The 22,199-nt window shown below is 42.8% G+C and overlaps 1 protein-coding gene across 2 annotated transcripts in view; it reads left to right on the top strand.

Annotated features, from left to right (window-relative positions):
- Positions 1-22,199, top strand: part of LOC102740208 (protein kinase cGMP-dependent 1) — a 914,142-nt gene that overhangs the window by 823,192 nt on the left and 68,751 nt on the right. For both annotated transcript variants that reach the window (XM_081824401.1, XM_081824402.1), the window contains exon 6: positions 15,522-15,599. In XM_081824401.1, the coding sequence (XP_081680527.1) occupies positions 15,522-15,599 (78 nt within the window). The remainder of the gene's footprint in view (positions 1-15,521; positions 15,600-22,199) is intronic.

Consider the following 22,199-nt stretch of genomic DNA (forward strand, 5'->3'; position numbering starts at 1 on the left):
TTTTCTTTTTTCTTCCCTTTCTTTTTTTTTTCCTTTTCTTTCTCTTTCTCTTTTTCTTTTCTTTCAAGTAAAGATAATTGACTCTAAGATTAGGAGGAGGCTCATCTGTGAGCATAGGTTTTCTAAAGCAAATTTGGGTTCAGATTCTGCCTCTAAAGTTTACTTGCTGGGTAATCTTGGAAAAATTACTCTGTCTAAGCTTCCATTTTGTTCTAGTAAAATGGAGATTACAAGACCTCAGTGAGTCCCTGTCCTAATGGAGATATCCTTTGCATAATGTCTAGCATGTAGTGAGCCTTGAATTAATAGTAGCTACTATGTTTTTATGATGTGAGTTCACATTGGAATATAAAAGTAAGTTTTTATAGGTATTATAAATATTGAATCATACTGTGGTCAGGAGAATTAGTAGAATTTTAACTGATTATTAAAAAAAAAACAAACAACCTTTTTTCTCCATTGCTGAAAATAGGAAAATAAACATGTGGCAGGCACCCTCAGTCTCTGTGGCTCTATTTAAATGCAAATTGTTTAACCACCAGGGCTGCCACAGAAACCAGGTTCTGCAAATCTATGCTCACCACACTGGCTGAATTTGACACCCTTTTATGAAGGAGGTAAAGCTCTCTAGATGTTGGGCTGACAATGGTTCTGGCTTTCTTTGTCGTAGTAGGTGTCTGCAGAGATCCGGTGCTCTCTCCCATGGGGGTGGGGAGCTGAAGGTGGTAGTAGGATGGCAGGAGCTTTATCAAGGTCTAAGGATGGTTGTCAGGGTAACGTTACCTTGATAGATTCTACCATACTTAGCATCTGGACTTGATTGTGGCAGGAAAAGAAACCAGATCTTCTATGTGTATTCAGCATACTTCCAGTACTCTGACTTGTAGTGTAATACACTGATGTCACCTGATGCCAATACATAGACCCAAATGCCCATCTGGTACTTTCTGGGATGTGTGGGTCTCCTCCAGATGTGTGACTGTAATACACACATCTGGGATCCAGACTCCATCCCTCCTGATGACAAGACACCTGAGCAGGGTACACTTTAATGAGAAGGTTTCCTGTTTTATTTAAAGCTGAGAAAAGGGTCTCATCCAAAAGCATCATTCATTCAGGTGGGCGAGGCTGATAAAATATACCTGAGGACAACAGCACACCTTTCTCTCTGGTGACCAAAAAGCCCATCCCCCTCCAGTCTGTGATCTCTGACTTGCATGTATGCATTGCTCACATGTGTTTCTCCTGAACCTTGTCTGTGTTATGTCATCAAGCCCATTGCTCCTAATGGTGGTATTTTCCTCAGCTGTGTTTGTACACGTTTTTAGTTATGTGAGGGGAGGGAGAAGTTTTCCTCAGCCCTCTTAGGGTTCCTGGATGGGTCTGAAAATTAAACCAACAAAGGCAGATAAAGAGTAGAAAAACATAGAAATCTCTTTAATATATACCTTACTTGACATGGAAGCCTTCATAGGCAAACGAAGGGCCAAGGAAACCATAGGCGCTGAGTATTTGTAGGGTAGGTTTGATGAGGAGTGGAGACAGGGCATAGGTCAAGGATGAGGAGGTGAGTATAGGAAACTGGGAGAAACGTAGCAAGGCCTGTTGGTTAGGATTCTTCTCAGGATCCCTTTGTCTTCAGAGATAAGGATTCTCCTTCCATTCAGGTATGAGGAGGGCGCCTCTTACCTGAGGATTTTGTAACCTGTTTCAGGTGACAGGTGAGGGTGACCTTCTTGCTTTTGCTGTTTGCCCAGACTCCTGCAGCCTAAAGTATCCCATATGTCCTATTGAACTCAAGGTGCCATATTTTGGGGTAGCCTTTTCCAAACCCCATCAACTGCCACTAGGCTGTTCCCAGCCAGGATCTGTGGCCGAGGAAACCATCTACCTTCCGGTTGTAGGCAGAATTGGTGACTGTGTTTTCTTGATTCTATCAGTACAACTACCATCACCAGTAATGATGTTCATTCTGAATCCAGAAACTTTAAAATACATGTGCAGCAGGGGCTAGTGGGGGATATGAAGATGGAAGAGTGTTTCCAGGGCTTCTGGTCAGTGGGTTTGCACAAGTTGTTAGCCCAACGAAATACTGTCATCCCAGTCAGTACGGAGCTTTGGCCGGGAACCCCCTCATCGCTGCCCCAGATTATTGCTGGGGCCCCTGAACGTCCCCATGGTCCAGGAGGTTTCCCAGTGCCCTACTCCAACACACGTCCTTTCTGATTGGACATTGCCCTTCAAGTACTGGTTATTAAATATTGTGTGTATCACTTTGGTGTTAGTTCCAATAAACACAGTAATTTCACATTCTGGAAGAAACCTTTCTCCCTTTCTCTCCCGGTTAGAGGCATATTGTGGAATAGAAAAGGTGGCAGGCTCATACATGGTTCTGAGACCCCAGCTCTGAGCAAGACCCTTCTCAAACTCATCTAGACAGAAACAAAATATCTGCAAGGTGAGAAGGGTGTCCTCCAGCATATAAAGGAGTCTTTCTTCCCTCAGGTAGTCTAAATCATCTTGGGTTTCACTGCTTTCTGTCCTCGATGACTCAGGATGCCCTTTAAACAGAATAGTATCTTCTCAAAATGTTTATTTTAAAAAACTAAGGAAGTGAAATGTTGAGTGAATTCTATGTACTTCTGACTCGCTCCACTACTTTTGTTACAGGGTTCATGAGAAATTGCATTTTTCCTTTTTGAGTACCGTATTTATTCTCCTTGAAACTTCAAAACATGTTTATACTTCAGATAGTGACTCTGAGATAGTAAATTGAATGCTTTTCTGTGACACATTTCATAATCTGTCAGGGCAAACAATTTCCAAGTTCTGCCGCTGCTAATTGCCTTTATAGATCAAATTGTTAAATTTGAGTTATAGTTTAATTATGTGGGATGGGAAGGCCTGCGTGTCTACTCTATAAACAGTTTTATTCTGTTCTGAAATGAGTAGAGCGGAGATGAACTGTGGCTTTTGAAGATTTTTTTTTAGCATTTTGTGTGCCTGCCATGGTTTCACTCACTCTTAGTCACTCCGTCGGACGGATATGTCCACATCACAAATCTCTCACGGTAAAAACAGAGATTGAAAATCCATTTGGAAAATGATGTCCTTGAAGAGCTCAGTTGAACATCAGATAAAACCCAAGCGTTTTTGGAATTTGAGCACCGATTTTCCCTCCTGCATCTGGGATTCAAGGTGAGAGGCAGGCAGGCAGGTGGTCCCTCCTGTGCCAACAGCTAGCTTTGATTCATAAGGTCTGGAGGTATTCGAGAGGCTTAACGGCGGATGATGTGATCTGGCCAGCAAAGACATGAAGACCTTGAGAATGTTTGAGATTCAGAGAAGGAAACCGGCATTCCCTATCAGTGCAACAAAAACCTATGTGGTTTTATTGTATTATGGGAAATGCTAAATGTTAGGGCGGAAACTTGGGCACTTGGATATGCAAAAATGTACATGGAAATGGTTGCCTTTTGTCAGATTGCAGACGCAGGAGGGGGTGGGTGGAGGGGAAGGGACTGGAGAGTCAGAGAAAACAGAGGGATGAACTGCAAACAAGTGCCATTTCCTACAGTGTAGATGATAGGTCCTTTCAAAGATAATCCCGTACTTTCAATTTCTATGCACTTTTACTGAAGTAAAACAACTAAACAGCCAATTCAACACTAGTGTCTTTATTGATGATAATGGAATTCCTAAAAGTGATTTCATGCAGCAGCGAAGATGCCTCCCTGTTCTGAGGATGTTACGGCTTTTGTAAAGAACTAAGAGTACCATTTTATCAGGGTGGCATCTGGGTGGTTAAGAACGCATTTACATCGGGGCCTAGTACGCACCTAAGTATTCATTTGCACACACATGTAAAACTTGTATAAATCATGCTACCTTCACTTTCTGTTGATGTCTTAGACAGTTTTGTTCTATTCCATTTAAAAAAATTGCTGCTTATAATCCACTAACAATTTCATGACTTGTTTAATGGATTGCATTGAGCAAGGGGCACACAGCCAATGGAGGAATGGCTTTCCTTGGTCCCTTGGACTCCACGAAGACACAAAGCTGCCAGGAGTTCCTGTTCATCATGGTGACAGTCTTGTCAGTTCTTTTAAAAAGCTACATCTGGGCCCACTGCTCTGCAGGGGATCTTAATTCTGACTTTCAGGAAGTCTATTGTCTTGATATATCCCTGTATAAGTCATGAATTAATTTTTTTTTAAATTTTATTTCCTTATTTGACACACAGAGAGAGAGCACAAGCAGGGAGAGTGGCAGGCAAAGGGACAGGGAGAAGCAGGCTCCCTGCAGTGCAAGGAGCCCGACGCAGGGCTCGATCCCAGGACCCCAGGATCATGACCTGAGCCTTAGGCAGATGCTTAACGGACTGAGCCACCAAGGTGCCCATGAATTAATTTTCTAAGATAAGTTTATACTGTCCCAGGACTTCTGGCCCCGGGGATTTTATACCTGTCCTTTTCATCAGGGCCGAAGCTAGTAAGAATCTGCCCCAGTACGTTGTTAAGGCAAGGATGATTTACAAGCCAAGATGTCCTCGGGATCTGACCATATGGAGCTGGTCAGGACTACACACAGGGCTGCTTGATATTCTGTTCCCACAATGTTTCTCTAATCCAGTGTGGTCCAGCTGACGTATACATCAGTCCTTGGGTTTCAAGTACATTGGGTGCCTCAGTAGAGACAGAATCTTCATAGCACCATCAAGGCAAATGGAAATGTAATGAGTCAGGTAGTAAGGACAGAGCCTAAGCTCCTGGGAGCTGGAATATATCACATGACCCTAAGGCAAAGTTCAAGGTGGAGGACTTTGATAAACAGTGTCACAGGCCACTGAAGAATGTTTCATCAAGGACATGGAGGAATGTGCCAAGGGACAGCTGGGTAGACACAGATCCTCAGCAGTGGAAGTGGCAGACTCATCACCCAGCTATTTGTGTCTTAAAATGTCTTGGTGAGCTAGGCTGGTGTAGGGCCTTGAGGGGCAGTGCTAGGCAGGCTGTCTATCTAGAAGTCTGAGCTATTGTATTGATGAAAAGGCCACATTTTCTGCCTAAACTTGGGTTCTCTGGGGGCCCTTTGAGTCAGCCCCTCAAGAACACTCCTTTCATACTGCCGTTCTCCCCCTCAGTGTGATGACAGTGCTGGGGGTTGGGGTGAGGACCTCTTGAACCACATGCTGCATCCCGACTGAGGGACTGTGTCTTGGGTATCTCTGTAGCTTTGGTGCCAAGTGCAATGTCTCATTCACAGAAAGCACAGATAAATGATACTGGTTGAAATTAGTGAATGGCCAAACTCCTAACAAGGACGTGTCTTTCATGTGGACCTGGAGTTCAGGCTTGGTGCAGGAGGATTTTATGGCTTCGTTTGAGCAGCCTTGGAGCCAAATTGTTGTCCAGCCTGAGACGTGTAAAAAGTACTGGTTATAAATAAGGGACGTCCTAAGTAAAAGGCAAGGCATGGCATTGAAATAGAAAGACTCTATAATAGAGAGATGATTATCCCAGATGTCCATTTGGTGGGGACAGGACAGTGGTGATGGTGTGAAGGGAAGCTGTTAAAAAAAGTGTTCCAGGCTTCTATTTGTTCTTTTGGTGTTCTGGTTAATTTGTAAATGATGGTGTGAGGAAAAGTTAATTTTCCTTTAGAGGTAGGAAGGAGAGTCAGCAAAAATTGTAGTCTTAGTGGGGTTAAATATTATCTGAGGAAATGCTTCATAAAAGAACATACCCCCTTGATAATGACTGATCTGAGAGAAGAAAATGCCAATTTATGAAAACCTACCTGGAGTGCACATACTGTCCGTTGTTAGTAGAGCACTCGTTCTGCGATGAAATCCATGGTGACCATGGATGGGGGAAGAGAAGCAGAAAATTCTGGTTGACAGATGTGATCATTTCCTCCCCAGCAGATTCCACCGAAGACTTCAGATCGCTATCCTTGATTGCTGGTGGTTTGCAATGTGGAAAGTTATATGTTCTTATAATGACTAGCTGTCATTCTTTCTTGTCAGCATAGGTAATCTCAGTCCAGACATCTCTAATGGACAGAGTTCTGCCAAATAGAGAAGTCTGGGACCAAGAAATACCTTGTCTGTTGCCTGCCTCACTGGCATGTTTTTTGACGGATCAAGCTGTATGGTGATCGTATTCTCCATTAAAAGCTCTTGTCTTTGATGTAAATCTGAGGTATCAAGGAGAGGGAAGAATTTCCTTTGAGGATGTGGCTGGCTGAGGATCCAGAAAGGCAGATACCAGTATTTCCAAGAAGGTTGTTCTTCTACCTGATGTCCTACTCTTCCTCCAAGATAAAACTATGCTCTGAACAAATGAGGAAGGAATCATGACTCAAGACTCCTACTGTTCTTAACTCACTAATTTTCCAGGTGTCATTCCCTGTTCAAAGGCTTTATTAGATGCATCCAGGCACATGAAGGTGGTTCCTGCTTGCTGTTGCTATCTTTCTAATCAATAACAATTATCATAGTGGTCTCTGTTACCTGCGCCTTAATCGTTAGGACAGTGTCAGTTAATAGATGTTCCGTGCTCTAATAAAGACTGAAGGATAACTCCAATCTTAAACTCATGTATAAGGGGACAAAATTGACATAATCTCTGACTGAAATAACTCAGCTGAGAATTTACTTCAGGATGGTACATTGTGTATTAGTTCCTAATAATGGAGATTCAGTTACAGATTACGTGTCACAGTGGGCCTGAAGATAAAACCAGCAGCTAAAACACAGCGTCTTTGGTATCAGTAATGGGGTCCGATCTGAAAAGTAGAGAGGAGTCATGCAGATTCGCAGGGGGCACCTCCCAAGTCCTCCAGATGCCACCTCCAGTGTCACACTGAGCCTCCTGCCGAGAGTCAGCAAGTATATGGAGGGTTTTAAAAAGTCTAACTGGACCTTTACATATTAGTGTTGAATTCTGAGAATCCAGAGACCTACAGATTAACAACCAAAGCTATACCCCTTCTTTCCAGTAGCAAGGAGAAGACTGGCTTTTCCTAACTCAGCAGTTACTGCCTTGGGTGCGATAGATTGTTTCCATGTAGATACGCTGTCACTTCTCTTTCTCTGTCCAGCTCTCTGCTCTGCGGTTCATAACTCTGCTCCCCCATTCAAAAAGAAGGGTGTGGACCAAATCTGTCCTTTATCTAGATTCTATATTGTATTCCTCCTTTGTGCTTGGCATTGTTCTAAGTGAAACAATGGATAGAATATAAAATCTCCTAAACCCTCTGAGTGGTAGGTAACGGGGGAAGAGTCCAGGGAGCAAACACAAAAGAAACATGGTTTCTGATCTGGAAGGTGTGGAAGAAGGCCTTTCTCACGGGGGGCTCAATGGCGCTGGGATTGTTCTCACGCGGTCAGGAAGAATGACCAGCAGCAATTTGGCAGCCACGGAGAAACCGCACACAGAACAGGGATAATGGGCAGAAAGCGAGTGAGGTAGAGGCACATGCTCAGAGTGGTCTGGAAAGGCCTTGTTGAGACGCAATGATAAGAACAAGACCATGACAGGGACCTCGAGGAGAGTGTCCTAGACAGGCTGTCCTGAATGCAGAGCTCTGGGGATGGGTCCGGTCAGGTGAGAACAAGGCACGGGGAGAAAAGCCAGCGATTTTGAAACTGAACCTGTGTGGGCGAGATGTGGGAATGGATGAGGACGAGGTGGGAGCCGGGATGCAGGGAACTTTATAGACCATCGTAAGTAGTTTATGATTTTAACAGCAACAAGAAGCCACTGGAGGGTTTTCAGCTGTAGAGTGATTTCAGTTAATACGCTATTTGCAAGGCCACTTTGGTTGCAGAGAGAAGAACTGATGGAGTGGGGTGGGGTGGGGTGCGGTGAGGGGCAAGGGCTGAAGCAGGGAAGCCAGATGGAGGACATTACAGAAGTCCAAGGTGCGGTTCTGGCTTGGACTAGGGCGTCAACTGTGGAACCAGTGAGAGACCGCGGGGCTTGGCACGGGTATCGAAGGTAGAGGCCTTTCTAATGGATTGACGATGGGCGGTGCTAGCAAGCTGGGGATTAAGGAGGGCTGCTTCATTCCTGTAATTACTGTTTTCAAGTCCTTATTCTATCTCCAGCGTTGTCTTAGACACTGAGGATGTTACAAGGTGAACAAAACCAGACACAATCCTTGCTTCGGGCACATTTAAAATCTGGTGGAAAACATTATTAAAAGCAATCCTATGGATGCCTGCCTGGCTCAGTTGGTTGTGCATCTGCCTTCGGCTCAGGTCATGATCCTGGGGTCCTAGGATCGAGTCCTACGTCGGGCTCCCTGCTCGGCGGGGAGTCTGCTTCTCCCTCTGCCCCTCCCCCCTGCTCGTGCTCTCATGGTGCTGTCTCTTTCTCAAATGAATAAATAAAAAATCTTAAAAAAAAAAAAAAACAACCCAATCCTACAAGTAAGTACCCACAAGCTCAGCAAAGAGCAATGCAATAAAGTTGTGCAGCTTTGTAAAATCACAGAATGGGAGAGCTGGTGTAGCCAGTGTGTTCGGGGAAAGCTAGGATGGGAGAGAGAAGTAGGCCATAAGGAGGCGAGAAGCAGTGGGGTGCAGCAGGGGTGCTTGCGCCAGGCGGGAGGAAGGGAGCATGGCACGGAGGAGAAACGGACCCAAGGGGTGGGTCATCCAGTGCGGCTGGAGGGCAAAGTGAGCAGGAGTGAGAGGGGGTTGGAAAGGGAGACGCTGAGCAGACCGTATATGGTCTTGCAGGCAGCGTTAAGGAGTTTGGCTTTTCTCCTAATGACTATGGAAACCTTTAAAGCAATCTGCCTAATTGCTCAGGTTTCCGCTCATTCTAAATGCTGTATTTTTCTATGATTTAATTTGAAATAAGAAAATGGCAGAGCTGCCAAGTGACCTTCAAAAAACAATGAAACTGCCTGCATTTGATGAACATAATTAGACACTCGAAGCATCAGCACGCACGATCATCTTCCCCTCGGGTGCAACTGAACATTTCGGGATGGCAGTCAGGAGTCCTGGTTTGACAACACCATGGACATCAGCTTTTACAAACCTGCACCACCTCTGGCCACTGTCCCCTCTGCTCTTCTCTGGACTCTGAGTTCTAGGAGCTTACACAGCCTGGAAAAACGTATAGCCAATGCCCGTGCAGATAACCTAGAATAACTGATAGGACAGTTGTGGGTGTCAAGTTAACAAGTCAGTGATATTAAGAGGGTCATTAGACAATTTCCCCCAATTACATAGACTCGAGATGTTCCTGTCAAAGTGTCTAATCTCTGGGATGGGGTCTGATGGGTCTGCAAGAGCCCGCTGGTCTGGAGCATGGGGAACGGGGTGCTCACTGCCGTGGGGCACACCCCAGGCCCTCATGGGAAGCCACACGAGGCAGACAGAGCTGCGAGGGAAGGAGGAGACTTGTCTAGGGCCATGATGTGACTCCTGGATTCAGCTATTTTGAACACCACTGACTTTGGACTATGCCGTTTTGTGACTCAGTACCTTCCCATTTTGCCAGTTGCAGTTGGATTTCCTGTGGCTTACAACGGGGGGAGTTGCGACCCATCTTTTTGTTTGACACTGAAGGTGACTTGGATACATCTCTTCTTTGCAACCTAAAAAAAAGACGGTTATTGCCCACACCAAATTGCCCAGCCACAGGTGGGGGGTGGAGGAGGTGGGGGCGGGGGAGGTAGGAGGGACCAGCCCATCCTTCACACCAGCTACTCGTACCTCTTATTAGTGGTGGGACCTTGGGCCAGTCATTTAAGCTATTTGCTTCAGCTTCCCTAATGGAAGCCCTCCTAGGGTTATTGTGAAATCGCCACAAGATAAGGACCATGAGCTTGCTTTGCCCACTGTGCGAGGGATTGAAAACTGGCTGGACTCTGTCCTGGACTCTCCCCTCCTCTCTCTGATAAGACCTTAAGAGTGGGGAGGAAGCTGATGGCAGGCTCTGAACTCCAGGACCTCCCAGGGCCAGAGCTGCCAGGAGCAGGTGGGGTGCAGCCCCCAAGGGGTCTGGTTTGGGTGATGAGTTGCTGTGTTGCAAACCACCCCAAAACACAGCTGCCTAAGATAAGAACCATTTTATTGTGTTTATTATGCTCTGTGGGTTAGGAATTCAGACACAGTAGGGATGGCTCGTCTCTGCTCCCTGACATTTGGGACTTCAAATGGGGACAATTAAATGCTGAGACTCGACCCAGTTGGGAGTGTCCTGCACTCAGTTGTCTCCCTGCTGACTGCAGTGATTGAGGTGACTCAGATTGCGTGTGAGTGGCTCCATCAACCGAGTCCCTTGCACGTCACCCCCAGGTGCAGCTCAGGCTTCTCAAGCGTGCTGCTGGGTTCCAGGACGGAGACTCCTGAGAACCAGTGGAAGCTGGAAGGCCTTTTCTTTTCTTTCTTTCTTTTTTTTTTTTTAAGATTTTATTTATTTGACAGAGACAGAGAGAGAGGGAACACAAGCAGGGGGAGTGGGAGAGGGAGAAGCAGGCTTCCCCCAGAGCAGGGAGCCCGATGACGGGCTCGATCCCAGGACCCTGGGATCATGACCTGAGCCGAAGGCAGACGCTTAACGACTGAGCCACCCAGGCACCCCTAGAAGGCCTTTTCTAAGATGACTTCGGAAGTCATGCAGATCACTTCCAAGCCGGCTGTTGTCACAGAAGAGCTGCTGAGGCCCCTGGTTTCAAGGGGAGGGAAGGTAGACTCCAGCTCTTAATGGGAGAATGGCCAAGTCACCACGCAGGAGAGCTTGTGGAGTGAAACTCTCTGGTGGCCATGTTTGGGAAATACAACCTGTCAGAGAATCATGGCATCTCAAGGCTGGAAGATGCCCTAAAGTTCCCCCTTGGGCATCCTTGGACACCACCCTCCGTCTCTTGTGCAATGGCTTGGCCCATGCTCACCTCGCCTCTGCTGGTGTGTGCTCTGGGAATGGGACATCCTGCCCACAAGTCCACCTCAAAGCTGTGCCTCCTGACCCTGAGGTGCCCACTGAAACCCTGAATCTCTTCCTACTTGCTCTAGACGGTCTCCCGGGAGGCTGCCTCCCTCTACTTTCCCACAGCTCAGTGGGGCTGTGAAGACCTCTAGCATGACTTGAGTCTTCCCTTTCCACAGTCTAGCACCCCGCTTTTATCCGCCCTTCTTCCACACCCACCCCCATCTAGGTCCTGACCCTTTGGAGACTCTTGGGTCGGTCCATGAAGTAGATACGCTCTTGGGTGCCTCTGCAGTCCTTTCTTCCCATTTTCCCGCTGCTAGAGGTTTGATTTCCTTTGAGCAGTTTTCTTGCTGGCACCGTGGAGTGATATTGAGAAACGAAAACCATTTGGAGCATTCCAAATTCGTCTTGCCAGGCATTCAGGACACGTGACTCAAAGGAGACCTATGGGGACAGTTGCCAGGGCTTTTGGCACTCCTTCCCCAGAAGGTGCTGTAAGATGAGAGACTGCTTTCTCTGCCTCTGACCCCGTTGTGATACCTGGAGCAGTGAACCCATCTCCTGAGGGCAAACCTGCAGAGGGCCCTTGCTCTGTGGGGCACTCAATGTCCTTTACCATGTAAGCCATTTACTTGATGAGTGTTTAGGAGAACACCCAGGTGCTCTTCTCAGTGCAGGGGAACAACAGGGAACATAAAAATTTCTTCGTGGAGCTGACATTCTAGTGGAGGAGATGATTGAGAAGTGAGTGAATGATCTGTTAACCATGGAGCTGATGCAGTCCACCTGCCCCAAGGCCTGCTTTTCACTTTTCCTGGGTCCTTCTTTCTGTCCAGAGGCTGACCTAAATGGGAGGACTCCCCTGTCCCCTTTCAGCTGAACTCAGCCAATGGGGAGCCCCAGTGAGATACCCAAGGGTAGAGAAGAGAGAGGTCAGGCTCTCTCTGAACTAGGCTGGGGTTGGCAGTGGATCCTTCCTTCTCAGAAGCCACGGCCCCAGCTCTCAGCAGAATCTGATAATCCTGCTTTACCTTCAGCCTTCCTTGATGCCCACGCTCCTGTCATTCAGCCCTCTGCGAACCTTCCTGTCCCAAGATAGCTCCTTCTGAGCTCTCTGGGGTGCAGGGACATCTCAGGCACTGGGCAGAGCCTGTGCAGAGGCCCTGAGATGGGTCTGGGTGTTCAAGGAACATCAGGAAAAGGGGTGTGAAGAGAACAGACATAATGCAAGGGAAGGAGGCAGGCGGCGAGGTCCGTGAAGGAAAAGAGCAGTAGCTGTTAGTACCTTGCATCCTCTGTGGGGCTTCAATGCCCATGGGCACAGTCTGAGCCTTGGGAAAGCCTGGCACCTTCTGCTTTTGCACCCTTGGAAGCCAGCCGCCGTGTAAGAAGGTGGCTCTCCCCCAGACCACCCTGCTATGGAGGAGACTGGGCAGCCCCAGGGGGAGGCCCATGTGGAGGAGCATAGAAGCTGACAGTCAAGGGTGTGAGACCAGCACCAAATGCTCACCCCAAGAGTGAGGCATTAGACTTTTCACTGATCCAAACTGACACCGTGGGAAGTCAGAATCATCTAGCACACAGTATCAAGAGAAATAATAAATTGCTATTTCAGGTCCAGAAAACCACAAAAGATTTAGGGCAAACATTCTCAGCTGGGAGCAGTTTTGCCCCCAACAGGTTAATTGACAATGTCTTATGACACTTTCGGTTGCCACAACTGGGACTGGAAGTGCTACTGGCATTGAGTGGGTAGAGGCCACGGAAGCCACTAAATATCCTACAGCTGAACTGAATGTCCAGGACAGCTCCCCGCAGCAGAGAATGGTCTGCATCAAAATGTCAGTGGTGGTGTGCCTGAGAAACCCTTACCTTCATACTTTTTAATATAGTACAAATAATTTTGGCTTTTTAAAAGGAAATGACAATCTTTGGGTAGGAATATGCTTTTAAGGAGATAAGTAAGAAGAATGAGCCATTCAGATGAGCTCAGGATTCTTCCACATTTGGTGTTTTTATTTGTATTTTTCTACTTTTTCCAAAATAATAGTATTTCTGCTGCTATTATGTGGGCATAATCTGCTAATTCTCTTTTTTTCGGAGAGGCTTTCTCCTGCTCAACATCCTGTAACTTGTTCCTCATACTTCTGTTGAGGCTTAAGAATCTCCTCCAAGGGGAAGCCCTGGGGAAAGAGTGAGACAATACAACAGACAGTACATAAGCCCTACCAACATAAAATATAGCTTGCACACTTGATTATTTGGGGGGTTTTGAGAGGTTTTGGATTAGGAAACAAGTGAGAAATATGACAAAGACTAAGGTAAATGGAACTAATATATTGTTATTACTAATGATAAAAAATCAAGGCTAGGGAATGTGGCTTAGGTGTCAGAGCCAGACAGCCTTCCCGAACTGGGCCTGTATTTGGGTGAACATACTCGCCCTGGGGCAAAGGCCCAGCAGAGGCAGCTTCATTCTGCTTCCCCTGGAGAAGCCACAGAGAATGTCTGCCTCTGTGGGGAGCTCACCCCCACAACAGAGACTAGGGGCTAAGGTGACCATACCTAGCTGATGGCTTCCAAATGCACCAGTCAAGTAAGCCACACCACCTCCTCTGGTGTACAGAGTGGGGAAGGGAAGAGAGAGGTCCTGAATTTTACTAATGGAGCTCCATTCATGAAGAGTGGGGAAAGATGCTCCAGCCTGCCCCCCTACCCTACTATGGCCCATGCTCACCTCGCCTCTGCTGCTGTGTGCTCTGGGAATGGGACACCCCGCCCGCAAGTCCTCCCTTGTCTGCCGTATTACTACCTATGGTAATACAGTAGCTACTGGCCATGAGCTAAATGTGCGGTGTCTTAATCACACTGGCCACATTTTACTGTTCAGTAGCCACATGTGGCTAGAGGCTGCTGTATTGGACGGTGTGGCTATCTACCATTGCCACCCTCGGAGAAAGATCCAGTGGATGGTGCGACTTTGAGATTTTTGTATCTCGTCTTTGTTTCATCAGTGCCTACAGCCAGGCCTGACTCAGAGGCACACAGAGATGTTTGTGGAACTGATACAGGAAAGAAGACTCTTGTGATCGTTGCTTTTCACACCTGCATGTACTAAAGATCTTTCCTTTCCCAAATAGCAAGAAGTGACAGGGGAGCATGGGTATCTTGTTAAGTGAAATAAGTCCATTGAAGAATATGCATTCTATAATCCTATTTTTAAAACTTGTTATAAATTAAAAAAAGGTAAGATTAGGTAGTATGTTAATTTTTCAGATATGCAAAGAAGGAGATGGTTGTTCTCAATGTCAAGTGCTAACAAAAGGCAATGTCAACAGTGAATAGACAATAGTATTAAGGCATTGACAACAGTATTAAGGAACATGGTATTGAAGTATAAGGACAAATCACAGCTGTTAGCCTTGTAACTGCCACATGCAAACCATGAAATCTGTTTCCTAAGGAGTGTGTAAAGTAATGTTTTCTTTCCCCAAAAATGGTTCCCTTGCTAAGCTGCAGAGAAGAATGTGGCCAGATGGCACAATCTCGTTTTTCCTGTTGTATCTCCTGACCCAGCAATATACTTTTTTTCCTACGTTGCCTTATAGAAATTACTTTTCTTCATTGCAGAAGTAATCTTTACCCTGGGAATGGACCTAGTGACTGTGTCCACATCCTAGCACTGACTGTGATCATCCTCTTGCAGCCTTACCTTGCTTCTCATTTGCTAGTTGATGAGCTCGCAGATGCTGGACCAGAATTCAGTCCATAAAGTGAAGACATTCCGTCTGACAGGGCCAAATCTAAATTGCTGAAACAAGAACGTTAAAGCATGAAGCTGTGCCTTAAAAAGTAACTAGGGCCATCTAACCCACACCAAAAATCATCCTGGTTTCAAAATGAAGATCTTGAGACACCACAATAATTTCTCAAGGAAAAAAAAAAAAAGCCTATCAATCATTACAAGAATACTGAAACAAGGGCACCTGGGTGGCTCAGTTGGTTAAGCGACTGCCTTCGGCTCAGGTCATGATCCTGGAGTCCTGGGATCGAGTCCCACATCAGGCTTCCTGCTCAGCAGGGGGTCTGCTTCTCCCTCTGACCCTCCCCCTCTCATGTTCTCTCTCTCTCTCTTATTCTCTCTCTCAAATAAATAAATAAAACCTTAAAAAAAATAATACTGAAACAAAATGAAAATGACAAAATATTATGAAAAGACTAGTTTAATTAGCAGCTCTGTTTTAGTTCATGCTCAGTTGATGGGAGAAATGAATATTTTTACCCAACTATTAAAATGAATCAGTAAAGATCTGATTATAATCGTCCAGAAAAAATGGCAGTAACAAAATAGTTTTAAACATGAGTGCGATAAAAATGATTTCTCTGTAATTATTCCGTTCATTGACTATTACTCATTCTTAAATCATAATGGATTCTGGGCTTGGGTAAAACTCCATCAGGATGAATGCGTCCCTGCAGGGCTGATACTTGAAGAGATTGAGCTTTTGTTATATTACTCCTTAATGTTTTTTTTTTTTTTTTCTGTTGCTGTTTCTATTTTAGACTCACTATGAGAATGGGGAATATATCATCAGACAAGGTGCAAGAGGGGACACCTTCTTTATCATCAGCAAAGGAACGGTAAGCCCCGGCAGCATGAGGGTGATACACAGTGGGGCGGGGTCCTGGGGTGCATCAGCCACCCCTGGAGATGCACACGCACAGGGCCTTGAGAGAGAAATATTTGAGAATGGATCTCCCAAAAATCATGCCAGAGGAAAAAAAACTAACTCTGAAGATCAGAAAATAGCCTCTGTTCTGTAATTTAATAACCACGGTGCTAGATGCCGCTGATATGCCTGCATAAATGGGAAGATTTCCATAATTTCTATAATTCAACAAGAAAAAGACTAAGATCACTTAAAAAATTCTCAACAGGAAAAGAAAACTCAAAACCCCCAAAAACTCCCTCTAGTGATTAGGAGCAGTAACATTGCTATCTTGAAACACCTGGGCTTTGAAATGAGATGGCCCAAATGTGAATCCTGCTAGGAAACTTACAAGTCTCAGTGTCCTTAGACAAGTTGCTTAGCACTCTGAGGACAAGGGTATAAATACACTCATGTTTTTTTGTGTCTTCATAAAGAAATGTTGAATGGATACTGAGAAACTATTAGCAGTGGTAAATTACAGGGGAAGGGATAAATAGGGGGTGGACCCAGGGATAGGAATGAAAAATCATAATTTATCCCTTTATATTTTTTTCAGTTATCAGTATTATAAGTCTTTTAACTTATATTTAAAAATGAAATAATAAATTAAGTAAATTGGAAAATGGGAATTTGTGTAGATGAATGCTCTAATACTCTAAAAAATACCTTTCAGTTCTTTCAACAGTGAAGTCATAATCATTTTTGTGTTTAAGTGTCCTTCCCCTATAACTAATGATTAAAACTTATTTTGCTTCATCTTAAGGGATGCTTAAGAGGAATTTGTATGTACTAAGTACAGTAAGCGATAGGAAAGGAAATGCCAGTAGAAGGGGATTTATAAAGCAGTTTTCATTTTTATAATTGTTACTTTGAAATGTAAGTTTAGGGGTACCTAGCTGGCTCCATTGGTAGAGCATGTGACTCTTGATCTCAGCGTCCTGAGTTCAAGCCCCGTGTTGGGCGTAGAGATAATTTAAAAAGTAAATAAATAAAAATGTTAAATAGTTTTTTAAAATGTAAGTAAGTTTGTTCTAATTTAACAAATATGACTGCCTCTGGGACTTTATAGCTTATACTAAAATAGGAAAGAGAGATGTACAGAGCCACAGTGGATAGGATAGGTGAAAGATTATAAATCTTGTTGGATCACCTTTTCGATAACCCTCTCTGGACTGATTTTGAATCAAGAACGTGTCAGTGTTTACACCAATGACCTGTCACACTAAAGTGAAGACAGCATTATTTGTGCTTGTAGCATACCATTTTTTTTTTTTTTTTGACTGATAGCAGAAAGCCTGGGATACAGAGAAATGTCAGGCGCCTGCATCTTACAGACATCAAGAAATGACATGACTGACCACAGTTACACTTAAGACTGTATTTTGAATTTTCCAATGTTAGAGGCTATGTGGTTTGTGTATAAAGTGTTGGAGCTTTACCATTTGCTGTTTTATTTCTTAACATTTATTAAAGAATCAGGGAAATTGAAAATCCTCATGGATATAAATGATTCAGTAGGTCACAGGGGGATTTTTTTGTCCTGACAATCTGGATTTATTTTTTCTTTATTACACTGCTAATCCTTTGCTATCATGGAATGATACATTTATCCATTTAAGATGAATTTCTGACAGACTTTTGTGATTACCCCATTACTGTAAATTTCAAACACTACCTAAAAGAAGCTGCTGTTTGTAACCAGTTTCAGTTGCAAAGAGTTGCATTAGTGGTGCTGCTTTATGAGTTTTGTAATATGTATAAAAGGAAATAGTGAGGAAACCCACCACAGGAACCCATTCCCTTGGCAGTGTTTCAGAGCACCGTGGGGATTCTGGGAGACAAGTAGTAAGAATATGTTAGACTCTTTTGACACACTCAAGATGTTTTTTTTTTTTTTTAAACCAGCCATAGATTTTTCTAAGGCTAGTTTTTCATGTCATACAACTTAGCTTCTATGATTTTTAATTATATTAATTATATGATAAATAATAGATGGTATATTGGTATATTAATTCTATTAATTCTGTTACACCCATATTGGAATCAGTATATTAAATCCTAAGAAGCAGGAGATGAACACGCTTAAGTCCTAGTGGAAGGAAGAGGAGAGAAAATTAACAAGAGTGCCTTCAAGTAAGCAGGCAAATAAGTTGTGGAACTGGAATTTTCTTAAGCTGTATGCTTTGCTTCAGGTATACAGATGTAAATTTGTCTTCATATGCATTTAAAAACTTATGAAGGATAACCCTGGAGAAGATGATTTCCTTGTTTCCACTGAACTGGCTTTTCCTTAGAACACGTTTTAAGACATGCAACAGGTGGCTAGAGTTACCAATGGATTTCCTCAGTTCAAGACATTTATTGACATGTAAAACTGTTTTTATTTTCCTGTGAAGCATATGAACACAAAGAGAAAAACTCTGAAATATTTATTTCCCCTCCCTTAAACCTACACAATGTGATTTTTTACAATTTGGGCACCATGCTTGCAGTGATGTCTAAAGGACTCATCTAGAAGCTGAGTTAGTTCTCTATATATCCCAGTTGCCTGGAAACTTGATGTTCCATTCCGCCAGCAGTGAACTATAAACCTCCAAAGATTCACAACAGAGCAATGAAAAATATCTTGGATAAAAGCTGTAGCTGTGTTACATCAAAAAATGTACTGTCTCCATACATAAATTGTACCAAAACTGAACAGGATTGGTAGACAAAATTTCAGAGTTCCAATAATAATTCAAATGTATTTTGATTTTGATTCTATTCAACATATGTTGTATGCTACCATTAGAAAAAAATGTGATTCAAAAGTTCTCGTTCATTAAATGCCATTTAAAACTACATGGCTTTGCTTAGAATTAACATGTATTTAAGCATGTTGGTTAAACAAATTGGCTTAATATGATATTTGTTAAATATGAAAATTATGGAAATTTTATTTGTATATGGATGCATAAGAGTAAAACATGAAAAGCCCTTCCTTTTACTTTTTATTTATTTGTTTTTCTTAAGATTTTATTTATTTGAGAGAGAGAGCATAGGCAGGGGGAGTGGGAGGCAGAGGGAGAGGGAGAAGCACGCTCTCTGCTGAGCAAGGAGCCCAATGCAGGGCTCGATCCCAGGACCCTGGGACCATGACTCAAGCTGAAGGCAGATGCCCAACTGACTGAGCCACCCAGGTGCCCCAAAGCCCTTCCTTTTAGATCAAGAACAAGATAAAGATGCACATTATCACCATTTCTGTTCAGTGTGGAACTAGACGCCCCAACCATTGCACTAAGTCAAGAAAAATATATCTGGAAATGAAGAGATAGAACAGTAATTAGATATTTAAATCTAAAAGAAACACAGTGACATCTCTAGAAGAATTAATGAATTATATAATATATAATATCTATAAATATATATAAAATAAATATAAATATATATAAAATATATTCATATAATGGGATAATATGCAAAGAGAGGAAATGAACTACATTTATGTATGTAAACATGGAAGAATTGGGTAAATCTCAAATACAGTACCAATCAAAAGGTGCAAGTTGCAGAAGAATATGCATGCTGTTATTTTTATAAAGCTCAAAAACAGTCAAATATATGGTACTCATGCATGGAATAAGATATGAGTGCATGCCTATGCACATGCATTAAATTGCAAACATTAGAAAGGGGATCATGAACGTAAGATTCACGGCAGACATGTTGGGAGCATGGGTTAGGACACATGGTAGAAAGAGACTCTAATTTACTCCTGTGTTACACAGAGGGTTCAGTTGTCAAATCAGACCCTTAGGAATCATAAATCTTGCCCACACGGAATTTAACTCATGACTCAAAGAATACAGGCAAGCTTCAAGTTCAGAAAAAAAACATTCCTACCCAGTACATGTCCCAAACTACCAGATACCTGAAGTGTCCTCATTCTACATCAGGAGCCATTTTGATTTGGGAATAACAGGACCCATTTTTGAGTGATATGTGCAGAACATTGTTTGAAAGGGGAACTGCTTTGTTTTGGGGACTCCTTGGGTTTTGTAATCTAATAGTCACACAGGTAGGAAAATGATTACCTCACTAACCCTCATTTTCTAGTTGGGTCTTCCCCATAAATCTATAAATTCCAGGTTTTTTTTTTTTTTTTAACAATAAACATTGCTTTGTTTATAAAACCCACTGGATCTGTACTAAAACGTTTTCTTTTTGAATCATTTTTGATTAAAAATGTTGGTTATGCACATTGATTTTGTTTGTTGAAGACTTTGGTATCAAAGATCAATTTTATACGTCCCTTTAAAAAGATCTAATTTTTATTCTGCTTGTTAATTTTTTAAATTATAAGTATAGTTAAAAATAGTTTTAAAAAACTCAAATTACAAGACTACACACATGTCTTATAGAAAAAAAGTTAACATATAGGTAAGTAAAAAGGACATAAGAATACACACTCTCCTTTATCTGTCTTAAGGAAAAGAAGTTTATGCTCTAAATAGCATTTATAGCAACAGTGAGAGAGCACTAGTAGTGATAGGGGATATTTCTTTTACAATCAAATGCATGAATTTCCAAAGTAGGTGAGGGAAGTAGAAGAAAGGGGGGGAAATATAGGAGAAGTAACCAACTTTTTTGAGCACTTACTATTTTTTTGTAGAGATTTTTTTTTTTTTTTGAGGTAATGCACACAAGCAGGGGGAGGGATGGAGGCAAAAGGAGAGAGAGAAAATCAAGCAGGGTCCCTGCTGAGTGGGCAGCCCAACTCAGAGTTTGATCTCATGACCCTGAGATCACGACCTGAGCTAAAGTCAAGAGTCAGATGCTCAACCGACTGAGTCACCCACACGCCCTGAGCACTTACTCTTAAGAGGATGCTTTTCAAAAGTTTCTCATTTAATGCATGCACACATACACCCTCTTTTGCGATAACTCTTCCATTTTTTGGACAAGGTGATGAGATAACTGGTTCAAACAGACCGAGTATTATATTTAAGTCTCCATAGCTAGTTCTTTCCCATAGCATTGTGGATCATAAAGTACTCTGTGGTTTCAGGGAAAGAATAAGTAATATAGGCCAAGGTTAGAGAGGCTATCTCTGTATGTAACTTCTCTACCCTGACATTTTTTTAGAATTAAAGATGCAAATGTCCATGCCAGGTGTCTGTGCATATTTAGAATGATTCATTATATGTACAAAGAAACAGTGTGGAAATTACAACCTTAAAGGAAACCTTTTATTCTTGTTCTTTGAACTGCTTATCTTTTCACATACATGGATTATGCAGATAGGTTTTCCTTCACACTTGTCATATAAGCAGAAAGTGGTCTATTGGATAGGTGGCCCACTTTTTATGGCTCTGTTACTGCATTTCAATAACATCTTTGTAAAGAATATTTCCAAAGCAACTGAAATCTCCCCATGCCTTGCATAAGTAAGTCTGCCATTTGGAATTTCTAATCATTTTTGTTGTTGTTGGTAACCAGATGGCAAATGTACAATTATCTAATGTATCCTTATATCTAATTTTGAATTCATGATCTTACAGTATATTATACCTCAGTTCATGACTTTTTTTTTGTAGTGAGGGCTGACAAATAATCTTGTTGGGTTACCTCATAGTACAGATGAGAAAATTGAAGCCCAGAAATAAAACAATGAATTGATGTGTGTCAGAGTTTGGTTTACAAAACATTTGCATCTAAATCACCTATCTTAATCTTTCAGATACAGATTTCCCAGTCCCACTAAATTAGAACTTCAAGAATAAGAGTCTCCTTTATATTTTTCTTCCAAGTTTTTATTTCAATTCTAGTTAGTTAACATACAGTGTAATATTAGTTTCATGTGTAGGATTTAGTGATTCATCACTTACATATGTGCTCATTCCAACAAGTGCCCTCGTTAATACCCATCACCCATTTAACACATCACCTACCCACCTCCCCTCGAGCAACCCTCAGTTTTCTATCATTAAGAGTCTCTTTTATGGTTTGCCTCTCTCTTTTCCCCCCTTGTTCATCTGTTTTCTTTCTTAGATTCCACCTAGGAGTGAAATCAAATGGTATTTGTTTTTCTCTGACAGATTTTGCTTAGGATAATATGCTCTAGCTCCATCTGCATCATTGCAAATGGCAAGATTCCATTCATTTTGATGGCTGAGTACTATTCTGTTATATATGTATACCACAGCTTCTTTATCCATTCGTTAATCAATGGACATTTGGACTCTTTCCATAATTTGGCTATTGTTGATAATGCTGGCTATAAGTATTGGGGTGCATCGTATCCCTCTGAATTAGTATTGTTGTATCCTTTGGGTAAATACCTTGTAGTGCAATTGCTGGATCGTAGGGTGGTTCTATTTTTAACTTTCTGAGGAACCTCCATACTGTTCTCCAGAGTGGCTGCACCAGTTTGCATTCCCACCAACAGTGCAAGAGGGTTCCCCTTTCTCTGCATCCTTGCCAATACACGTTGTTTCTTGTGTTGTTGATGCTAGCCATTCTGACAGGTTTGAGGTCATATCTCATTGTC

This window comes from Leptonychotes weddellii, chromosome 6 (genome assembly GCF_054177405.1).
Source record: "Leptonychotes weddellii isolate Sample4059 chromosome 6, ASM5417740v2, whole genome shotgun sequence".
Lineage (NCBI taxonomy): Eukaryota > Metazoa > Chordata > Mammalia > Carnivora > Phocidae > Leptonychotes > Leptonychotes weddellii.